Raw genomic sequence first — 19675 nt, forward strand, 5'->3', positions numbered from 1 at the left:
TCTCTTAGCCATAATTGCTACTAGGAATGCCTAATCACAAGTTTAGCAGAAACCCCAAGTTGTGCCACAGTTCTGTCTGGAGATATTAGAAATATTAAATCCAAGATTCCAAAGCCCAATGTTCCCAAAGCCACTAAGTCTTACCACAGTTCAGCTAAATCCTTTGTTACCCATCCAAACCTCCACAGCCTTCAGGTGCTGTGGCTGGGAAGTGACAGCATTGCTTAGGTCACCAGGAATGGAAATGATACTGAGTATCATCAGTGTACTGATGGTATCTCATCCCCTTGATGGAGGTGATTCGTTATATGAAGCTTAATCTAGTCCACCAGAGATATTTGTATGGGGAAATGGATACTATCAAGAAATGGGACTTAATGGAGGAATATTAAATAACCATTGTTATTTAACAATGGAAGAATAGAATTTCCATCTAAATTGGATTATATTATTGTGAATTTAGAATTACAAATTGTAGAAGGAAGGCATTATTTATCAATATTCCTTCTTCTTGATTTATGTACGCCATTTTTTTTAATTTCATTGATTTTAGTTGCTGACAGTTCCTTTGTTTGGAAAGACTGCTTTATTCCCAAATTATTTTTACATATGTCTAATGAAAACAATCTTTGGCTCTTCATCTGGATTTTTTTTTGCTCTTGTTGTTTGTTTAGCTTCTCTTTAAGCATGAAGATAAATTTGCTCAATGCAATGTATGAAAAGGTAAGGATCTGATTCTGAATCTAAGGCTTTATTATTAGTTAAAATTAGCTTAATGATGAATTTACTTTGTAGAAATATTCCAACTTGAGACAAGCTATCAAAAACCAACCATGAAGTTAATCCATTTGGACACTACATTCTTTTGGTAAATGAAGTTAAACATTATGTCATATCTTTACTTACTAATCAAAATGAGTACATTAAAATGTTATTTAATTTTTTACTTCTCAGGTCAAGCACAAGGAATTGTTTATCAGCACCTTATATGAAGAACGTCTCGCTAACATCACAGTGACTGATAGTGACTTAGTAGATTTGTTCAGTAAATGTACATAATTAATAATAGATTTAAATCTAGAGCTTTCTAATTCTAGGCCGGCATCTTAATGATTAGATTATACTTGAATATTATGAAAAGAATGTTCACATATTATGATCACTCAAAGAGGTTATAAAATTTTCAAAATAATTTGATCAATCTTAGGTAACTATGTACTTATACTGAAACTTATATTAAACTAACTGAATGTACTTATTTGTCAGCTCCAATAGATATATATTGCTTCCTTACCTCCAATAATTGCTGAATTTCTGTTAACACCACTTCCTATTACTTGACCATTGTAAGGAAGATCAGCACCTGATGTAAAGCGAAGCATAACATTTAGGATATATTTTTTTCAAAGTTTGTATCAGTCTTGGCCAGAACTAAAATTAAGATATCTCTGAATATTAATATTAGAAGCATAAAGAAAATATAAATATAAAATAACGTTTTTAGTATGGCATTAGATGCCAGAAGCCCAGAATGGAATCAGTCAATCCACAGGAAATTCCCAAAGGGAAAGCCTCAATTTTGCCATAAACTTACTGGGCAGTAGAATGTCCTTACTGCCATGTGGACTGTCAGTCATTCCAAGACATTACAGGTTTTAAGGAAGACCATAGGTTAACAGCAAGTACAGTCACAGACATTAATAACTAAAGGTAAATCGATAAGAGAATATTGAATTATAGATTAGTTCTTTGAAAGTTCATACTTCCCTTGCTTAATGTTTGAGTTATATTCTTTAAAAAGTTTGCATAAAACAAATTTGTATGAAGCATGACCTTGACTCAATTTGAAAAAAATGAATTATGGTATTTGGTGTTAGTTTCTATAACTAATCCAGGACCCACAACCCTCCCTACTTCTTCCAGCCTAATTCTTCTCATCAATCAGCCTACATCTCCCAAATGACCATCCATCCCACAACGACAAACTGATACCTACCAACTAACCACACTACAACAACAACAAAATGGCATTCCAAACACCACTAACAAAGACTAGGAAAGCGTGCCCCTTATTACCTCTAACCAACCCAAAACCTACTCCCAACACAAAACTAATCTCAAATGCAAATTATTAAATGCCAGAAGTATAGTCAACAAGATGTCTGAATTCCTCCTTCTTCTAGACTCCTCAGTCTTTGATATTATCTTTGTCTGTGAGACATGGCTCAATGTATCCTACCCAGACTCAATTATTACAACAAGGAACTATCTTGTCTCTCGATCTGACCGTGAATCCCACAGAGGAGGTGGGGAAGCTATATTCTACAAAAAATATCTAAACCTAAAAAACATCAAAGTTGCACAAGACCTATCACTCCCTGAAACTATTGTCTGTGATCTATCCCTGGCACAGGACCAGATTATCTCCAAGACCGCCTTCTGCCGCATGAATCCCAGCGACCGGTGAGGTCCCACAGAGTTGGTTTCCTTAGGGTCCCGTCGACCAAACAATGTTGGCTGGCGGGACCTAGGGGAAGAGCCTTCTCTGTGGGAGCCCCAGCCTTCTAGAATCAACTCCCCCCAGAGATTCGCACGGCCCCCACCCTCCTTGCCTTCCGAAAGAGCTTAAAAACTCATCTTTGCCACTAGGCTTGGGACTTTTAGATCTTCCCCCTGACCAATGAATGCCTTAAGTATGATTGCTGAATGTTTGGTTGATAGGTTTTTCTTTTAATTGTTTTAAAATTGTAGTATTAATTGGATTTACATTATTGTTCTGTTTTTATATATGCTGTGAGCCGCCCCGAGTCCTCGGAGAGGGGCGGCATACAAATCCAAATAAATAAATAAATAAATAATCTGCTGCAGAGCTCCAGACTATGACATCGCACATGCAAACAAATTATCCGCACTACTAATGTGGGCTACCCACTGCCCACACCCCATCATCTTCCTTGGAGACCTCAACCTGCCACACATTAACTGGACCTTAAATGAATGTAGCACAGAACCCACCCATTCTACTATATCGTCACCAGCCTGGGACTTGACCAACTGGTAACTAGCAATACTAGATTAGACAATTGTCTGGATCTCATCTTCTGCAACAGCAAAACTGGCAAACTATTTTCTCAAACTGCGACTCTACTGATGACCTCTACAACACATTCTTGCTGGAGATGAAACTAATTATCACGTACCACTAACATCTAGCTCAAACAAGAAAAACAACTTTCCCATCTCAAAAAGAAAATTACAAACAAACAAAAAAATCTCTCTGGCGGAAAAACAAAAAAGGACAAGTAGCCAAATTCAAAAGTCATTATAAAAACATTGAAAGAATGTCTCAACTACCACAGCAAACAAGAGGGAAACCTCCTACACACCAAATCTAATCGAGCCTTCTACAACTTTGTCAACAACAAACTTAACGACTCTAGACCTATCCCACTGCTCAAAGGACCCAACAACAAAGAATACCATGATGATTCATCCAAAGCTAACCTCCTTAAGTCATTCTTTGGATCTGTCTTTGTTAATAGTAATGGCTCATCCCCCAATTTCATCAATCGCACTTCAAACTCCCTCAATGACTTAATTATAAATCAATTATAAACCAATCAATTACCCTCCACCTTGAAACTAATAATCTGCTCTCTAACAAAAAATTTGGATTCAGAAAAAAACTATCCTGCAATCTTCAGCTCCTCCACTGCAAAAACATATTCACTACTCATCTTGACCAAGGAAAATCTATAGATGCAATTTATATTGACTTCTCCAAAGCCTTTGATTCAGTGGTCCACGACAAACTACTCCTAAAACTCAAATCCTATGGCATCTCAGGAGCCCTCCACAGCTGGATTACAGCATTCCTGTCAAACAGGCAACAAGTGGTTAAAATAGGAAGCACCATATCTACCTCTATCCCTGTTAAAAGCGGTGTCCCCCAAGGTAGCATACTGGGACCAACACTCTTCATTCTCTATAATGACCTTTGCGATCTCATTACAAGCAACTGTGTTCTCTTTGCAGATGATGTAAAACTCTTCAACACCACCGATAACACAACTACTCTCCAAAAAGACCTAGACTCTGTTTCTGATTGATCTAACACATGGCAACTCCAAATCTCAACCAGCAAATGATCTGTCCTGCACATTGGCAAAAAGAATCAGAACTCCAAATACAAACTGAATAATCAAATCATCAAAGATAACCCCTATTTGGTTAAGGACCTCAGAGTACTAATTACAAAAGACCTAAGTGCCAAAGCCCACTGCAACAATTTCACCAAGAAGGCTTCAAGAGTTGTTTATCTAATCCTTCATAGCTTCTGCTCTGGAAATTTCACACTACTTACCAGAGCATACAAAACTTTTGCCAGACCCATCCTAGAATACAGCTCATCTACTTGGAACCCATACCACTCAGACATTAACACCCTTGAAAATGTCCAGAGATACTTCACCAGAAGAGCCCTGCTTTCCTCCTCCCATAACAGAATACCATACAAAACTAGACTTACAATCCTGGGCCTGGAAAGCTTAGAACTAAGACGTCTTAAACATGATCTAAGTATTGCCCACAAGATTATATGCTGCAATGTCCTGCCTGTCAATGACTACTTCAGCTTCAATCACAACAACACAAGAGCACATAACAGATTCAAGATCAATATTAACCGCTCCAAATTTGACTGTTAAAAATATGACTTTATTAATAGAATCGTTGAAGCGTGGAACTCATTACTGGACTCCATAGTATCATCCCCTAACCCCCAACGTTTTACCCTTAGACTGTCCATGGTTGACCTCTCCAGATTCCTGGAGTAATGGGCGTGCATAAATGCACTAGAATGCCTTCCGACCCTTGTCCTATTGTCTCTCCTATATCCCATATATCTTCTCTTCTATCCCTATATCTTTCTTCTATTCTCTCATTGATTTATTTTATCCTATATTCTCTCTTCTATTCTTTCTCTAATTCTATTTCCTTGAAGGTGTCCTCTATTACCTTCATTGTGTATTATTGTGTATTGGACAAAATAAACAAACAAACAAACAAACTCAAATATACTCATATATATTTAGAACTTTATTCTAGGGCCCTATGCTAATTAAACATTTTCTTCTTTGTTTGGTGTTCCATGTACAGTATATCCATCTTTTCTATGTTAGATTTTTAATGTGTACATTAATCATGTGCAACAAATGCTTCTTAAATTTTTTTACCAAATGCTTCTTAAATTTTATTAGGATTTTTCATTATATTGTACATAGCTTAAAACCTGGTTTTGGGCTGAAGGTTCTGGATCAGTATAGGTGAAATATAGTATGATGTGTCCAAATTAATTTCTAATGTTTGAGATCCTTTTTCTTTTCATTTTGAGGAAGCATATTGGATGTGATTAGGATGAAATGACTGGAGGGTAGTTCTATCTCCTAAAAGAAAGAAGGCCTAGAGATGTAGCTTCTGAAGGATTGGATATCTTACTTACTTACTTACTTACTTATTTATTTATTTTGTCCAATACACAATGAGAGTTTTAGTGGGTATATATATATATATATACACATATTAAAATACATGATGAAGGTTATAGAGGAGATACTCATAGTAAAATATATCTATGAAAGAATAGAAAAGAAGATATACAGTGATCCCTCGATTTTCGCCGTCTCGATTATCGCGAAACGCTATACCACGGTTTTTCAAAAAATATTAATTCAAAAATACTCCACGGTTTTTTTGCTATACCGATGACGTCATACGTCATCACCAAGAGTCACTTCTCTGTCTCTTTCTCTTTCTTTCCTGTCATTCTCTGCTTCAATCATTTTCTCATTTCTCTTTTTTTCTCCCCTTTTTTCTATCATTTCTCTCTCTCTTCCTTCCACTCTTCTCTCTCTCTCTTTCTTCCTCTCTCTCACTGTCTTCCTTCCTTTCTCATCTTTCTTTCTCTCTCTCTTTCTCTATCTTGCTTCTTCCTCTCTCACACTCTCTTCCTCCCTCTCTCATCTCTTTCTTTCCTTCTCTCTCTTTCTCTATCTCTCCCCCTCTTGCTCTCGAGCGGCAAACGGCGGCCGGGCGGGCGGGTGAACAAGCGAGCGGCAAACGGCGGCCGGGCGGGTGGGTGAACAGGCGAGCGGCAAACAGCGGCCGGGCGGGCGGGTGAGCAGGCGAGCGGCAAACGGTGGCCGGGCGGGCGGGTGAACAGGCGAGCGGCAAACGGCGGGCGGGCGGGTGAACGGGTGAGCGAGCGGCCGGGCGGGTGAACGGGCAAGCGGTGAGCGAGCAGCCGGGCGGGCGAGCGGTGAACGGTGGGCGGGCGGGTGCTGGGGGGGCGGGGGCAGCCGGCATTCAAAGCAATCTGTCGGCTTCCGCACTCTCATCGCTCCCCGCCTCCACCATCTGCGCATGCGCGGCCATGGAAAAAAAGGCACGCATGCGCAGATGGTGTTTTTACTTCTGCACCACTATACTGCGGAAAATCGATTATCGCGAGAGGTCTTGAAACGTAACCCTCGCGATAATCGAGTGATCACTGTAGTAATAAAACATATCAATGAAAGAATAGAAGAAGAGATATAGGAATAGAAGGAAGGTATAGGAGATATAGGAGAGCAATAGGACAGGGCACGGAAGGCACTCTAGTGCACTTGTACTCCCCCCTTACTGACCTCTTAGGAATCTGGATAGGTCAACCGTAGATAATCTAAGGGTAAAGTATTGGTGGTTTGGGGATGACACTATGGAGTCCGGTAATGAATTCCACCCTTCGACAACTCGGTTACTGAAGTCATATTTTTTACAGTCAAGTTTGGAGCGGTTAATATTAAGTTTAAATCTGTTGTGTGCTCTTGTGTTGTTGTGGTTGAAGCTGAAGTAGTTGCCGACAGGAAGGACGTTGCAGCATATGATCTTGTGGGCAATACTTAGATCTTGTTTAAGGCGTCTTAGTTCTAGGCTTTCTAGGCCCAGGATTGAAAGTCTAGTCTCATAGGGTATTCTATTTTGAGTGGAGGAATGAAGGGCTCTTCTGGTGAAGTATCTTTGGACATTTTCATGGGTGTTAATGTCTGAGATGCGATATGGGTTCCAAACAGATGAGCTGAATTCGAGGATGGGTCTGGCAAAAGTTTTGTAAGCTCTGGGAAGCAGTGTGAGATTGCCAGAGCAGAAGCTACATAGGATCTTCTGACTGATTGGCTGCTGTGGTCTATACCCTTCCATTCAGACATGTCAATTTCTTCCCTGGCTTCCAGAAAAAACAGAGTTTTACCATACAAACATATGTGTTCTTTTTCTTTATTTCTGTGGTTCAGTAATTTGAGTATTGACCTAATGGAAAACATTTTAGCATTTTTACAGATATTCAAATGTGCTCCAGTAATGAATTGACAGGTAACAGTATGACTTCTTAAGCAAAAGGAGGTAACCAGTAAATGACTGAAGGAGTAGAAGACAAGGAAAACACAATGAAAGATTTCCATAGATATAAAGTTTCTGGGATTGGAATGACAGAGAATTAAAGTGGCTACAAAAAAGTATTTAGAATGGGCGAATGGTTCTTTTTTGTGTCAGAGTTTCCTTAGCAAGACATGAAGACTATAATGGAGAGAGAACTTGGGTTAACATATTTTCTGTTTTATTTCTTGATTATTTTATTTTATTTTATTTATCAGATTGCTATAACTGCCCTCTTTCCCAGAAGTAACTCTAGATGGCAAACAGTAACCAATTTCTTTGCTTGGGAGAAGGTGCATCCTTTCTTTTCTTGCTTTTGTCACCAATCAGTCAGAACATTCCTGTCCACTTCTATAGAGCAGAATTGGTATCTATACAGTATAGTGAGGCTTTTTAAAGTAGTATTGGCCTGCTAACAGTAGAACAGAAACAGAATGTCTTTTGGGCTCTTCAAGAAGCAAATATATTGTATATAAAATTAATGTTTCCCTCCAAAATAATTTTATCACAGGGACAACATTGGGACTGACAAAGGTATGCTATTTCCATACTAGGATAATTCATTGTTTTTCATAGAAAGATATTGACAAACAGAAACATTCAATTTTTATAACTTATGTCTGTTATATCCAATAACTTATGTCTGTTATATCCAATAACGATTTTAGAATTAGAATTCTAGCCAGTAGAATGCAACAGAAATAAATAAATAGAGAATTAACAAAGAAAAACCATTAGCTCAGATTGCGTAGAACAGGGGTGTCAAACTCGTGTTGTCACAGTGGCATCATGTGATGTATTGCGACTTTCCCCTTTGTTACATAATGCATCTAGCCTGCAGGCATGAGTTTGACAGCCTTGATATAGAGTGAAGCAAAAATAGATATTTATTGTGAATCATTCTTCAGGCCACTTTTGCTGCCTGTCTGCTGCCTGCAATTTGGCAGTTCAAATCTCAGCAGGATCAAGCTTTACTCAGCCTTCCAGCCTTCTGAGGTCAGTAAAATGAGGACGCAGGTGGTTGAGGGCAATATGCTGACTCTGTAAGCCATGTAGAGAGGGCTGTAAAGCACTGTGAAACAGTATATAAGTCTAAATGTGATTACTATATCTTCCTTGATTATTGTCTTTTTTGCTCCATTTGATTGATATTCAAACTTAATCAATCTTTTGTTGGAAATCAGTAACAAAACATGCCACTATTAAACTATTCATCAAAGTTTAAACTGATTCATCAAGTAAGATCAGCTCATTTGGAATTATGTATTTAGCATTGAGGGAGGGAAGAACCAATAGTCATAGAAACATAGAAGATTGGCAGCAAAAAAAGACCTCATGGTTCATCTAGTCTGCTCTATAACATTTCCTGTATTTTATCTTAGGATGGATATATGTTTATCCAGGCATGTTTAAATTCCGTTATTGTTGATTTACCAACCACGTCTGCTGGAAGTTTGTTCCAAACATCTACTATTCTTTCAGTAAAATAATATTTTCTCACGTTGCTTCTGATCTTTACCCCAGCTAACCTCAGATTGTGCTCCCTTGTTCCTGTGTTCACTTTCCTATTAAAAACACTTTCCTCCTGAACCTTATTTAACCCTTTAACATATTTAAATGTTTTGATCATATCCCCCCTTTCCCTTCTGTTCTCCAGACTATACAGATTGAGTTCATTAAGTCTTTCCTGATAAGTTTTATGTTTAAGACCTTCCACCATTTTTGTAGCCTGTCTTTGGACCCGTTCAATTTTATCAATATCTTTTTGTAGGTGAGGTCTCCACAACACTCTATACAGTGGGATTACAATCTCCCTCTTCCTGCTTGTTATACCTTTAGCTATGCAGCCAAGCATTCTACTTCCTTTCCCTACTGCCTGACATCATTGTTCACCCATTTTGAGACTGTCAGAAATCACTACCCTAAATCCCTCTCTTCTGAAGTTTTTGCTAACACAGAACTGCCAATACAATACACAGATTGAGGATTCCTTTTCCCCAAGTGCATTATTTTACATTTGGAAACATTAAACTGCATTTTCCACTGCTTTGACCATTTGTCTAGTAAAGCTAAATTGTTTGCCATATTACAGACGCCTTCAGGAATATCAACCCTATTGCACACTTTAGAATCATCAGCAAATAGGCAAACCTTCCCTACCAAACATTCCCCTATGTCACTCACCAACATATTAAAAAGAATAGGACCCAGAACCTACCCTTGTGGCACACCACTTGTAACCAGTGTCTGTTCGGAATACTGCCGTTAACAACAACCCTCTGATATCTATGCTTCAGCCAGCTGAAAATTAAAAAGAAAAGAGGGATGGGGTCAGTGGCCGCAGCAGCATGGGGCTCCCTCACTCTCTTGAGGGAAGCCCCAAATCCCCACTGTCCGGGGGCTCTGGTTCTTCTGAACCAGGTCCGATCCTCCCTGGAGGGGAGGTGACATAGGGGCCGCTACCGGGGGTCTGGTCTGGGGCTAGCATGCCCCACCAGATGAACCAGCCTTGTCTCATGCCGGTGGTGGCGCTAGGTTGGCCAGGCCACCATGCCTGGCCAACACTGGCCGCAGAAGACAATGCAATGCAGGGATTGAAGAAGAACAGTAACATCTGGAAAGAGGATGGTTTTCAAGCGTTGGTGAGGTGAAGAACAATTAAGCGATGTGCTGATGAGTGCAGAGAGCCGAAGAGATTTAAAATGGATTTTTTTATTTTTTCACTTACGAAAGCAGAAATGCCTGTAGTTGGAGCGGAAGCGGCTGATCGGCAATGGAACGATTAGTGGAAAGTTTTAAAGTTATAGCAAATTGCCCAAAATTGCTTTTCTTTTTCTTTGAGGAGATTTAAAGATTTTAAAGATTTGGAGCTCGAATTTGGATTTAATTTGGATTCTATTTGACTTACTAAGGTATTTTTTTCTTTTGATGGCGTCACTTCCCTTTGCAACAACTGAAGAGAATTACTAACTGTGACAATCTACTGCCACCTTTTGGTCGGAGGAGTTATTGCAATGGGTTTTTATGACTTACATTCATTCATACCAGATGGTTTTTTAAATCTGTTTTTGCTGGAAAGATGGAAGGCGTTTGTTATGTATTTATACTTATGAAGAAAGGATGTTTTCAGCTTCGTTTTGGAACAAGGGAATTTAGGAAAGAAGACATATGGGAACTAATTGATTAAGAAAAGAATAATTTTTTCTATCTGAAACATCTGAAAAGTCTGAAGGATACATTGGATAATTCTATCAGAGACAGATTGGAGTCCCATCTTGGCAAATGTGGATCAAGGAATATGAAATGGAAATATGGATGATAATAGTACTTTTAAAGAAGAAGATTAAAATTATAACAAAATTATATATACTTATAAGAATAATTTATGGATAGTTATGTATCGATGTAAGGGACTTAAATGAAGATTTAAAATTTTAATTGGATTCTGATTAGATTTTACTATAAGGAAATTGTATTGAAATTCTATTGAAGAGTTTGGTTTGATGGAGGTGGCTAATTAAAGAGTAAGTTATTAATTGAGTTGCATACGTAATAATGTTCAATTAAGATATTTTTGAATTTATAAAATTACTTTGTGGGTAAAATTTTGGAATAGTGAAATAATGTTATTGAAAATTGAAATTGAAAATGGTTATGTTCGATAGGGATGATTAATATTAATGATTAAATTGGTTAATATTGATGTTGCTTTAAATATTTGGAGGGGAGGGGTTTTATTATTAATAAGCAAAGATTATGGAATTATATAAGTGGTTGAATTATGATACAAAATATAAAAAGAAAAAAGTATGGAAATAGAAAATAATGTTGATTACATTTGTTGATCTTTATTTGTTAAAGAAAAGGGAATAATTATAATTAGAAATATTGATTATAGAATTTTTGGAACTACAGAAGTATGGAATATAATAAAAATGTGGATTATGAGTTATTAATTCTAATTTTGTTTTTGGTAAATTTATAAAAGGTTATAAAAAGGAATACTTTTTATTGGGATCACAGTGGTTTAAATTTGAATATGATATGAAGCTTTTTAATGGGGGTTTTTCCTTATAAAAAGGTCTAGGGAAGAGGAATTTATTAACTTGAAAGTATGATTTCACTGGGTTTTCACTGTTTTTTTCTCTCCTTAGAATAGGGCATGATGATTCCACTGGGTTTTCTTAGAATAGGGTATGATGATTCTTTTGGATTTAAAGTCTCATAATTAGAGTAGGACACAATGATTCCACTGGGCATTCAGTGTTATCTAGAGTAGGGTACGATGATTAAACTGGGTATTCAGTGATATAAAGGGAGAAGGAAAGGGTTTTCAGTACAGTAATATGAATTAGAGTAGGTTGGAGGATTTTAGTGGTTTAGTGGTTTAGGGTATGACAATTATATTGGGTTCTACACAGAATGTATGCAAGAAAAGGGGGGAAAGTTTTTTTTTTCTTTCTCTTTCCCCCCCTTTTTTCTCTTTCTTTCTTTTTTTCTTTGCTTTTGTTTTTTCTTTTCCCTACTTTTCTTTATTTTCTTCTTTAATCTTTAATTTTTAAAAAAATTATTAAAGGGAATTATTTTTAATTAGGTTTATTTATTTGGTTTATTAATTTGGCGATATTAGGGATATATTATTTGGGGTTTTCCCCCTCCACATATTTTTTATTTAGTTACTTTTATTTATTTTTTTTACCCCTTGAAGTTGGTATAATTATTATTTTAGCAAGGGTTGGATTTAATTTAAATACCGTTGGATGTAATTAGAAATTTTTGCTCCTTTTAAAACTTTTTTTTCTTTTAAAGGGCATTTATTATAAAAGGTTAAAAATATATATGAAAATTGATATGGAGGAGATTTGGAGAAAATTGAAGCACTACGGCCTAATTAATTAGATGTTATTAAGATTAGGAATAGCCTAAAATGTGTATTGGCTAACAGTCTTTTTAAAATACTATATAAAAAATTTGAGTAATTATTTTTGTTCAGATGTCAAATGTAAAGGAGGTAGCCAATGTTCCCTCTAATTTTTTTCCAGTGTGGGCAGAAAAGTATAGTGTCTGAGCGGCAGTCCCCTTGGGACTGGGTGGCAGAGAAGTATGTATGTATGTATGTATGTATGTATGTATGTATGTATGTATGTATGTATGTATAAACAAATAAATAAATAAATAAATAAGAAAAAAATCCCTTCTTTTTTATTATAAGAAATTAATAATAAAACAAAACCAAAATCTAACATGATTGCCTTCAGTAAAGCCATGCTGGTTTGGGTCCAATAAGTTATTGGTTTTTAGGTGCTGCTTTATCCTCTTTTTTAATAGAGTCTCCATCATTTTAACTATAACTGATGCCAAGCTAACTGGCCTGTGGTTACCAGCTTCTTCTCTACTGCCCTTCTTGTGGATAGGCATAACATTGGCCATTCTCCAATCATCAGGAACATCTGTTAAAAGGGATTGGTTAAACAAATCAGTCAGAGGGGTAGTAATCACAGATCTGAGTTCTTTAAAAACTCTGAGGTGGATGCCATCTGGTCCCATTGCCTTAGTCATTATTTTCTTTTCTTTATGTGGTTTAGCTTTAAGAATCTACCTTTCAGACTAGCAGACTAGTTCTGGTGCCAGTTTCACCATTTCCCACTTGAAGCAGAGGCTTTAAGTTGCTCATCACCCTCACACATCATTCTGACAATTTACTGTTCCATAGCACTGGAATTATATCAATTAGCATGCACAGGTTTAATGCAGGTATTTTTGAATCATCATGAAGAATTAAGCAAAGAAGAATAAATGTATAATGAAAAATTTGTTCCATTCAATTTTTAAAAAATATGTTTTGGTAACGTGTTTAAGCCTACAGTAAAATTAGAATCTCACACCAAATTTTTTTCTTTTCAGATTTTTGTAACATAATTCTGAAGTATAAACCTACCGTAAAGATGGGGACTGCTGTAGTCCTAAGTCCTTTTTGTAATAGCCTGATGGGCTGCATTCAAAGTTAATGCTATCACCATCTTTCTTGGTTTCTTATTATTTTATTTATATAATGTCAAAATAATGTCAAATTCCTATTGTTTAACAGAAATAAATTGACCAGTTTTATTTCAGTGAAACAATCTCAACTAAAGAATAAGTATCCAGAAAACAAATTTAAAGTGTTGCGGGGGAAAAGAGTAGTTAGCTTATTTTGCAAGGTAGGACATTTGCAATGGACATCAGAGTAAACACATGGACCACAGAGCTGGGATTCAATGGGTCATCTTATTTATTAAATCAGGACCTGTAGAGGTGAAATAAATGGGGCAGAAATCAGGTTCAAAATTCCTGGGTAATAGTGATGGGCGAACCCAACGAAGTTCGGGTTCGGCGGATTCGGGCGAACTGTGCAAAAAATTCGGGTGATGTCACCAAACCCCGAACCTGAACCGAACTCCGAACTTTTTAAAAATAGAGCCGCGGAAGGCAGCCCTGTGGTTGCTCACAAATTAAATTTGTAGGAGGGTGAACGGGGATGCAGAGTAGCAGTAGGAGGCAACAGCAGCCACCCACCAGCTTTTACCCAGCAATCCGATATGTGGAGATTGCGCATGTGCCAAATTGAATTCTAGGTGCTCCACCTCTAGCTCTGAAATAATATATTATGTAAAGGGAAATCTCTCCCTTAAAAATATTATAAATCCTTCTTGAAGAAGAACAGAAAGAACAGGAATCTACAGACATCAAAGAGAACTTAAAGATTTACAGTTTTAAGCAAAGATGGAGATTCTTTCGCTATAACGAGGGAGTGATAAGTGAGTACAATAAATCTTAAAATGGCGGAGGGAGGGAAAGACTCAAGCGTAGTGAATAAATTGTTGAACATCTGTTCTGGACTTGAGCAGAGATTTATTACAATGGAGTCAACAATTGGAAATCTGGCTTCGGAAGTAAAATTGATTAAAAAGGAGGAGGAATCTTCTGCTGGAAAGATACAGAAAGTTGAAAAGTGAAGGATCATGATGAATTAATTAAACAAATGAATTATAGAATCGCTAATCTGGAGGACCGTCAGAGGAGAAGAAATTTGTGTGGGTTCAGATCAGACTTTGCCTCTGGTTTAAACTTAATTGAAGCAGTATCTGCTTGGATAAATAAGCAAGCTGGTGTTCAAGTCGGCTCGGAAGATATATTACAGGTTCACTGGGCTGCTCCATACAGAAACAGGGAGAGGCAAAGAGACATTGCTATGGCTTTGGTCAGTGAAAAAAAAGCGGAGATCGTTTACAAATCTTTGAAGAGTTCTGCTTGCCTTAAACAAGATGGAAATGATATAAGAGTTTTGAGAGATCTCTCTTGGGAAACCTTGAGAGCGAGAGCTGCCTTACGCCCAATTTCAAGCCATTTATATCAAAGTGGAAAAAAGTTTACTTGGGGTTTTCAAGCTGCTATTTTGGTGTTCCAAGAAAATAAAATGTACAGGGCATGTACATTGGAGGAGGGAAAGGCATTATTGAATCAACTGGGGATCAAGTTTGAAGAGGTTGGAGCACAAGGAACAATGACTGACACAAAAGAAGCAGAGGAAGGAGACGTTTTTTTGACAGTCGGAGTACCCCAGATGAGGAGGAAAGACAAAGGGAAGAGCAGCTGAAGGAATTAACCGAGCAGGTGGAGGCCATTAGAAGAGAGCAGAGAAAAATACGAGCTCAGCGTGAGAAGAAAACTAAAAACTGACCTTGTTGGCTCTCCTTGTCTTTTTGTATTTTTTTCTTGGAGATGTTTTTGGATTCTTGTATATCTGTAATTTGGTGGGGGAGGTTTAAGGGGGGGAAAGGGTTAAAGAAGTTAAAGTTAAAGAAGGAATTATCTAAAGGAGAAAGGAGGGTGGGAGGGGAATATTTCTCTTTTATTACAATTAAAAGTGGTAGAAAGAGGAGCTTAGTTGTGTGGGAACGCAATCAAGAAAATGTGCCTCATAAATGGACAAGGGTTTTTCTTGTCCTCCCCCCTTTGGTGGGGGGAGCACGGGGGGAGGCATGTTGGGATGTGTGTGACAGGCGTAAGAAAAGGGGAAAAAATTAAACCAAGGGCAAAACAAGAGGGGAAAAGGTTATTTTGGTATATTATGATTGAGTGTAAGATAATGGTTTTAAATGTGAATTGTTTGAGATCAGATTTGAAATGTTTTAGGATATTAAGGATGGCTAAGCAACATAAGGTGGATATTATGATTTTGACAAAAACACATAAGATGGGGAGGAAGGGATAAATTGATTAATGATAGAAATTGGAAATGGGTGTATGAATCTAGAGGAATGCAAAATAGTAGAGGTACAGCGATTCTTATTCATCAGAGGGTTCCTTTTGAAGAGGTTGGAGTTCAGAAAGACAGAGAAGGAAGGTGGATATTTGTTAAAGGGAAAATAAATCAAAAGAAGTTGACATTAGCAGCAATTTATGCCCCAAATACGAAAACAAAACAATTTATAATAAATACTGAGGCAGTTAGACAACTTTATGGAGGGCTCAACTTTTTTGGCAGGAGATTTTAATATGCAATTTACAAATGGGATTGGAAACAGTAGGACGTTACATTTAAACAGACTTAATATGGTGGATCTTCATGCAGATATTTCAAACAGAAGTACATATTATTCAGCAAGGTATCATACATTTAGCTGCATAGATTATATAGTAATGAATGGGGGGGGGGATATACAAGTTTAAAAAGTAGATATTAAAAGTATTTGGTTATCAGATCATGCCCCATTATTGGCAGAATTGGAAATAGGTCAGGAACGCAATCAAAGACTTTGGAGATATAATGCAGTTGTAACTGCTAGTGAACAAGATAAAGAGAATTTGCAAACAGAGTTATGCGAATATTTTAGAATGATGTGGGTGGTATTAAACAATCAATTGTGTGGGGTGCATGTAAGGCCTATATGAGGGGACAATGTATATGCATGGAAGCAGATATTAGGAAGAGGTGGGGTACAGAAAGGGAAATAAAGATAAGAGAAATAGATTTGATACAAGAGCAGTTAAGATTAACTAAAAGTAGAGATTGGAATAGTTTATTGAAATTGAAAAAGAAACAATTGATGGTGTATGATGAGATCAAATGGAACAAGATGAGAATGATGATACAACAAATAATACGGAGCTGGGGGGCAAAATCAATGCAGCAAATGGCTAGATATCTGAAGAAGAGGAAAGAAAAATCATGTATTTTATCATTGAGAGACTCTAGTGGAGTGGTTAGATATGGTAATGAGCAGCTAGAGAAGATAATGGGGAAATATTATGAAGATTTGTATAAAGAGGAGCAGGTGAAGATAGGAGTCCTCAAAGTTGGGAAAATAGTAAGTGAAGAAGATAAACAAATATTGAATGCAGAAATTACACAAGATGAGATTGCTAGAGTAATTAAAGGGTTAAAACAAGCCAAAGCACCTGGATGGGTTTACAGGGGAATTTTAGAAAATTTATATGAATGTATTGCTGCCGCATTTGGGGAAACTGTTCAATAATATATTGTTAAATCATGATATCCCGCAGACATGGAAGCTTTCAGAAATTGTTACTATTCTGAAGATGGGTCGAGATTTAAGAGAGCCTGGGTCCTACCGTCCTATCAGTTTGGAAAATCAAGATTATAAAATATTTATGAAAATATTGGCAAATAGATTAGAAAATATTTTACCAAAAATAATTGAAGAGGATCAATATGGATTCATGAAGGGAAGGAAAATAAGCAAACCAATTAGAAATGTAATAAATGTGATGCACCATGCTACCGTTACTAAAAGGAAATTGGGAATTCTGAAATTAGATGTTTATAAAGCCTTTGATAAAGTTAACCATAGCTATTTATATAAATTATGTAAAGAACTAAATATGGGGGGGAAATTTTGTGAAAGTATAAAAGAGATTTATAAGGGGAATGAAGCACATATAAGAGTGAATGGACAAAGAACGCAGAGAATTAAAATATTAAACGGCACCAAACAGGGATGTCCTTTATCTCCAAAATTATTTGTAATAGTAATAGAGATCTTAGCTAATAAGATAAGACAAGTTGACACCTGGGCAGGATATAGAATAGGGCTATTAGAAATGAAAATAAATTTATTTGCAGATGATGCAATTATATTGACCCAGACCCCGATGGAGATGATTAAAGGTATAACAAACATTTTACAAGAGTTTAAACAGGAATCGGGACTGTTGGTTAATATGGAAAAATCAGAGATTTTTTAAATACAGGTCCAAGAGAGCAGATAGAAATTAGGAAAGAATCAGGGTTGAAATTAGGACTAAAAAAAATCAAATATTTGGGAATTTGGTTATTGAGAAACCCAGCGAAAATTGAGGAGGTGAATTATAGATTAATATGGAGGAAAATGTTGAAACAGATGAGGAGCTGGAAAGAGAAAAAGTTAAGGAGAATCTCTAAAATAAGAGCTTTAAAAATGATGATAGTTCCCAAAATGATGTACCTATTTCAGGTGCTGCCAGGGGGGCTATCAACATTTAAGTTTAAAGAGTGGGACAAAAAACTTAATTACTGGATTGAAGAAGATAAGAGACCAAGAATAAGGAAAAAAGTGGTTAATTGCGAATGAAAAAGAGGGGGGGATGGGGAGCATAGTTCCCTCTAAGCTGAGCAGTGAGCAATCGCTCACTTAAAAATCATCATCAACTCAGAGTTTTCCAAACCTGCCCAGAAGCCGAGAGGGAAAGAGTGAGAGGGAAGGAGAGAGAGAGGAAGAGAGAGAAACAGATAGAAAAAAGAGAGGAAGGAAAAGAGAAAGAAAAAGAATGGGAGTAAGGAAGAGAGAAAGAAAATCAAAATCTAGTTTGAAACTAGCTCAACTATTTAAGTGGCATTTTGATATTGATAGAGTTGCCCTATTATGAGCTCACTGTTATAGACACACAGTACAGTATTTTATTTTTAAATTCTCTGAGGCAAAACAGGGTGGGTTTTTTATTTGTTTGTTTGTTTGTTTGTTTGTTTATTATTTCTGTGCCACCCAGTCCCGAAGGTGACTGGGTAGCACTAGAGAGAGCACTAGTGGCTTTGTCTTGCGTAGAAAAAGGAAAGGCAGAGAAAAAAGGCGGCCCAGAGGTTGCCCACAAATTAAATTTACACAGAGCGATAGAGGCTTCAGATTACACAGAAAAAGGAAAGGCAGAGAAAGAAGACAGCCCTGTGGTTGCCCACAAATTAAAATTTGCAAGAGGATGAGCAGGGAAACGCAGAGTAGTAAGAGGATGCAACAGCAGCCACCCACCAGATTTTGCACATCATTCCTGTATGATTGGAGGACATGCGCTATGTGGCACACTGGGTCATTGGCCACTGTGGGTGGAAGTCACAGCAGACTGAACACTGAGGGTTTTCGATTCACGTGTGATCTAGCACCTCGTCATCGCCCCTGGTATCTTCTTCCACCGACTCCTCCCCGCTAGCCTTACTCTCAGGCTCTACATTGCAGTAAGCTGCAGGATCGGTGATCTGGATCTCATCATCCTTCCCAGATGATGCCCTGGACACCTCCTCTTTCTCTTGTTCTGTTGCCATGGCTGGATGGTTTTGCACACTGGACAAGAGTGACACACTGGCAAATTGCAACTGGTGGAGAAAGAACACAAACCGTGTTTGTCAAACCCAAACCAGACCATTACATCCCATTACTATAAGTCTGCATATCTCAGATTTACAAACGGTGACAGTTCTGGGAGGGGACATAATTTATACTTTATTAGAGTTGTATGCCACCCCTCTCTGAAGACTACATGCATTTAGGCTCCCTGCAACCATTTTTCCAAAAGAATTTTTTTCTTCCTGGCCAAGTGCCCAGTACAACCATTGATTGGATTCAAACTCAGGAAACACTAAAAGTTTTCCCATGAAAATAAACATGGATATCTCAGATTTTCAATAAGTGACACAACTTGGAAGGAACATCCATTTAGGCACTCAGAAGAAATCTGTGCAGAAAATGGGTTTATTGAACACAAACGTTAGTCAAACACAAACTATACCCAAACTTTCATCATAAAAATATAACTGACTATATATATATACATACATAACATGAATTCTACAACTGTCTGTGAGGGTGTTGTTGTTGGTGGGTAGCGAACGCTCTTACCGTTCACTCAGGTGGTGGCACAGCAACGCCCTCTGTTAACCACGCCTGGTTCATTT

At 37.4% G+C, this 19675-nt stretch overlaps 1 protein-coding gene and 1 long non-coding RNA gene across 2 annotated transcripts in view; one reads left to right on the forward strand and one right to left on the reverse strand.

Annotated features, from left to right (window-relative positions):
• The window catches only part of LOC139175640 (uncharacterized), a 70738-nt gene extending 69641 nt beyond the window's left edge, over window positions 1-1097 (forward strand). Inside the window, exons 3-4 of the long non-coding RNA XR_011560549.1 lie at window positions 796-868; window positions 955-1097. This is a non-coding gene — a long non-coding RNA (uncharacterized lncRNA). The remainder of the gene's footprint in view (window positions 1-795; window positions 869-954) is intronic.
• The window catches only part of CNTNAP2 (contactin associated protein 2), a 653718-nt gene that overhangs the window by 2797 nt on the left and 631246 nt on the right, over window positions 1-19675 (reverse strand). The window contains exon 23 of the mRNA XM_070766812.1: window positions 1295-1363. Within this exon, the coding sequence (XP_070622913.1) occupies window positions 1295-1363 (69 nt within the window). The remainder of the gene's footprint in view (window positions 1-1294; window positions 1364-19675) is intronic.

The sequence above is a fragment of the Erythrolamprus reginae genome, chromosome Z (genome assembly GCF_031021105.1).
Source record: "Erythrolamprus reginae isolate rEryReg1 chromosome Z, rEryReg1.hap1, whole genome shotgun sequence".
NCBI lineage: Eukaryota > Metazoa > Chordata > Lepidosauria > Squamata > Dipsadidae > Erythrolamprus > Erythrolamprus reginae.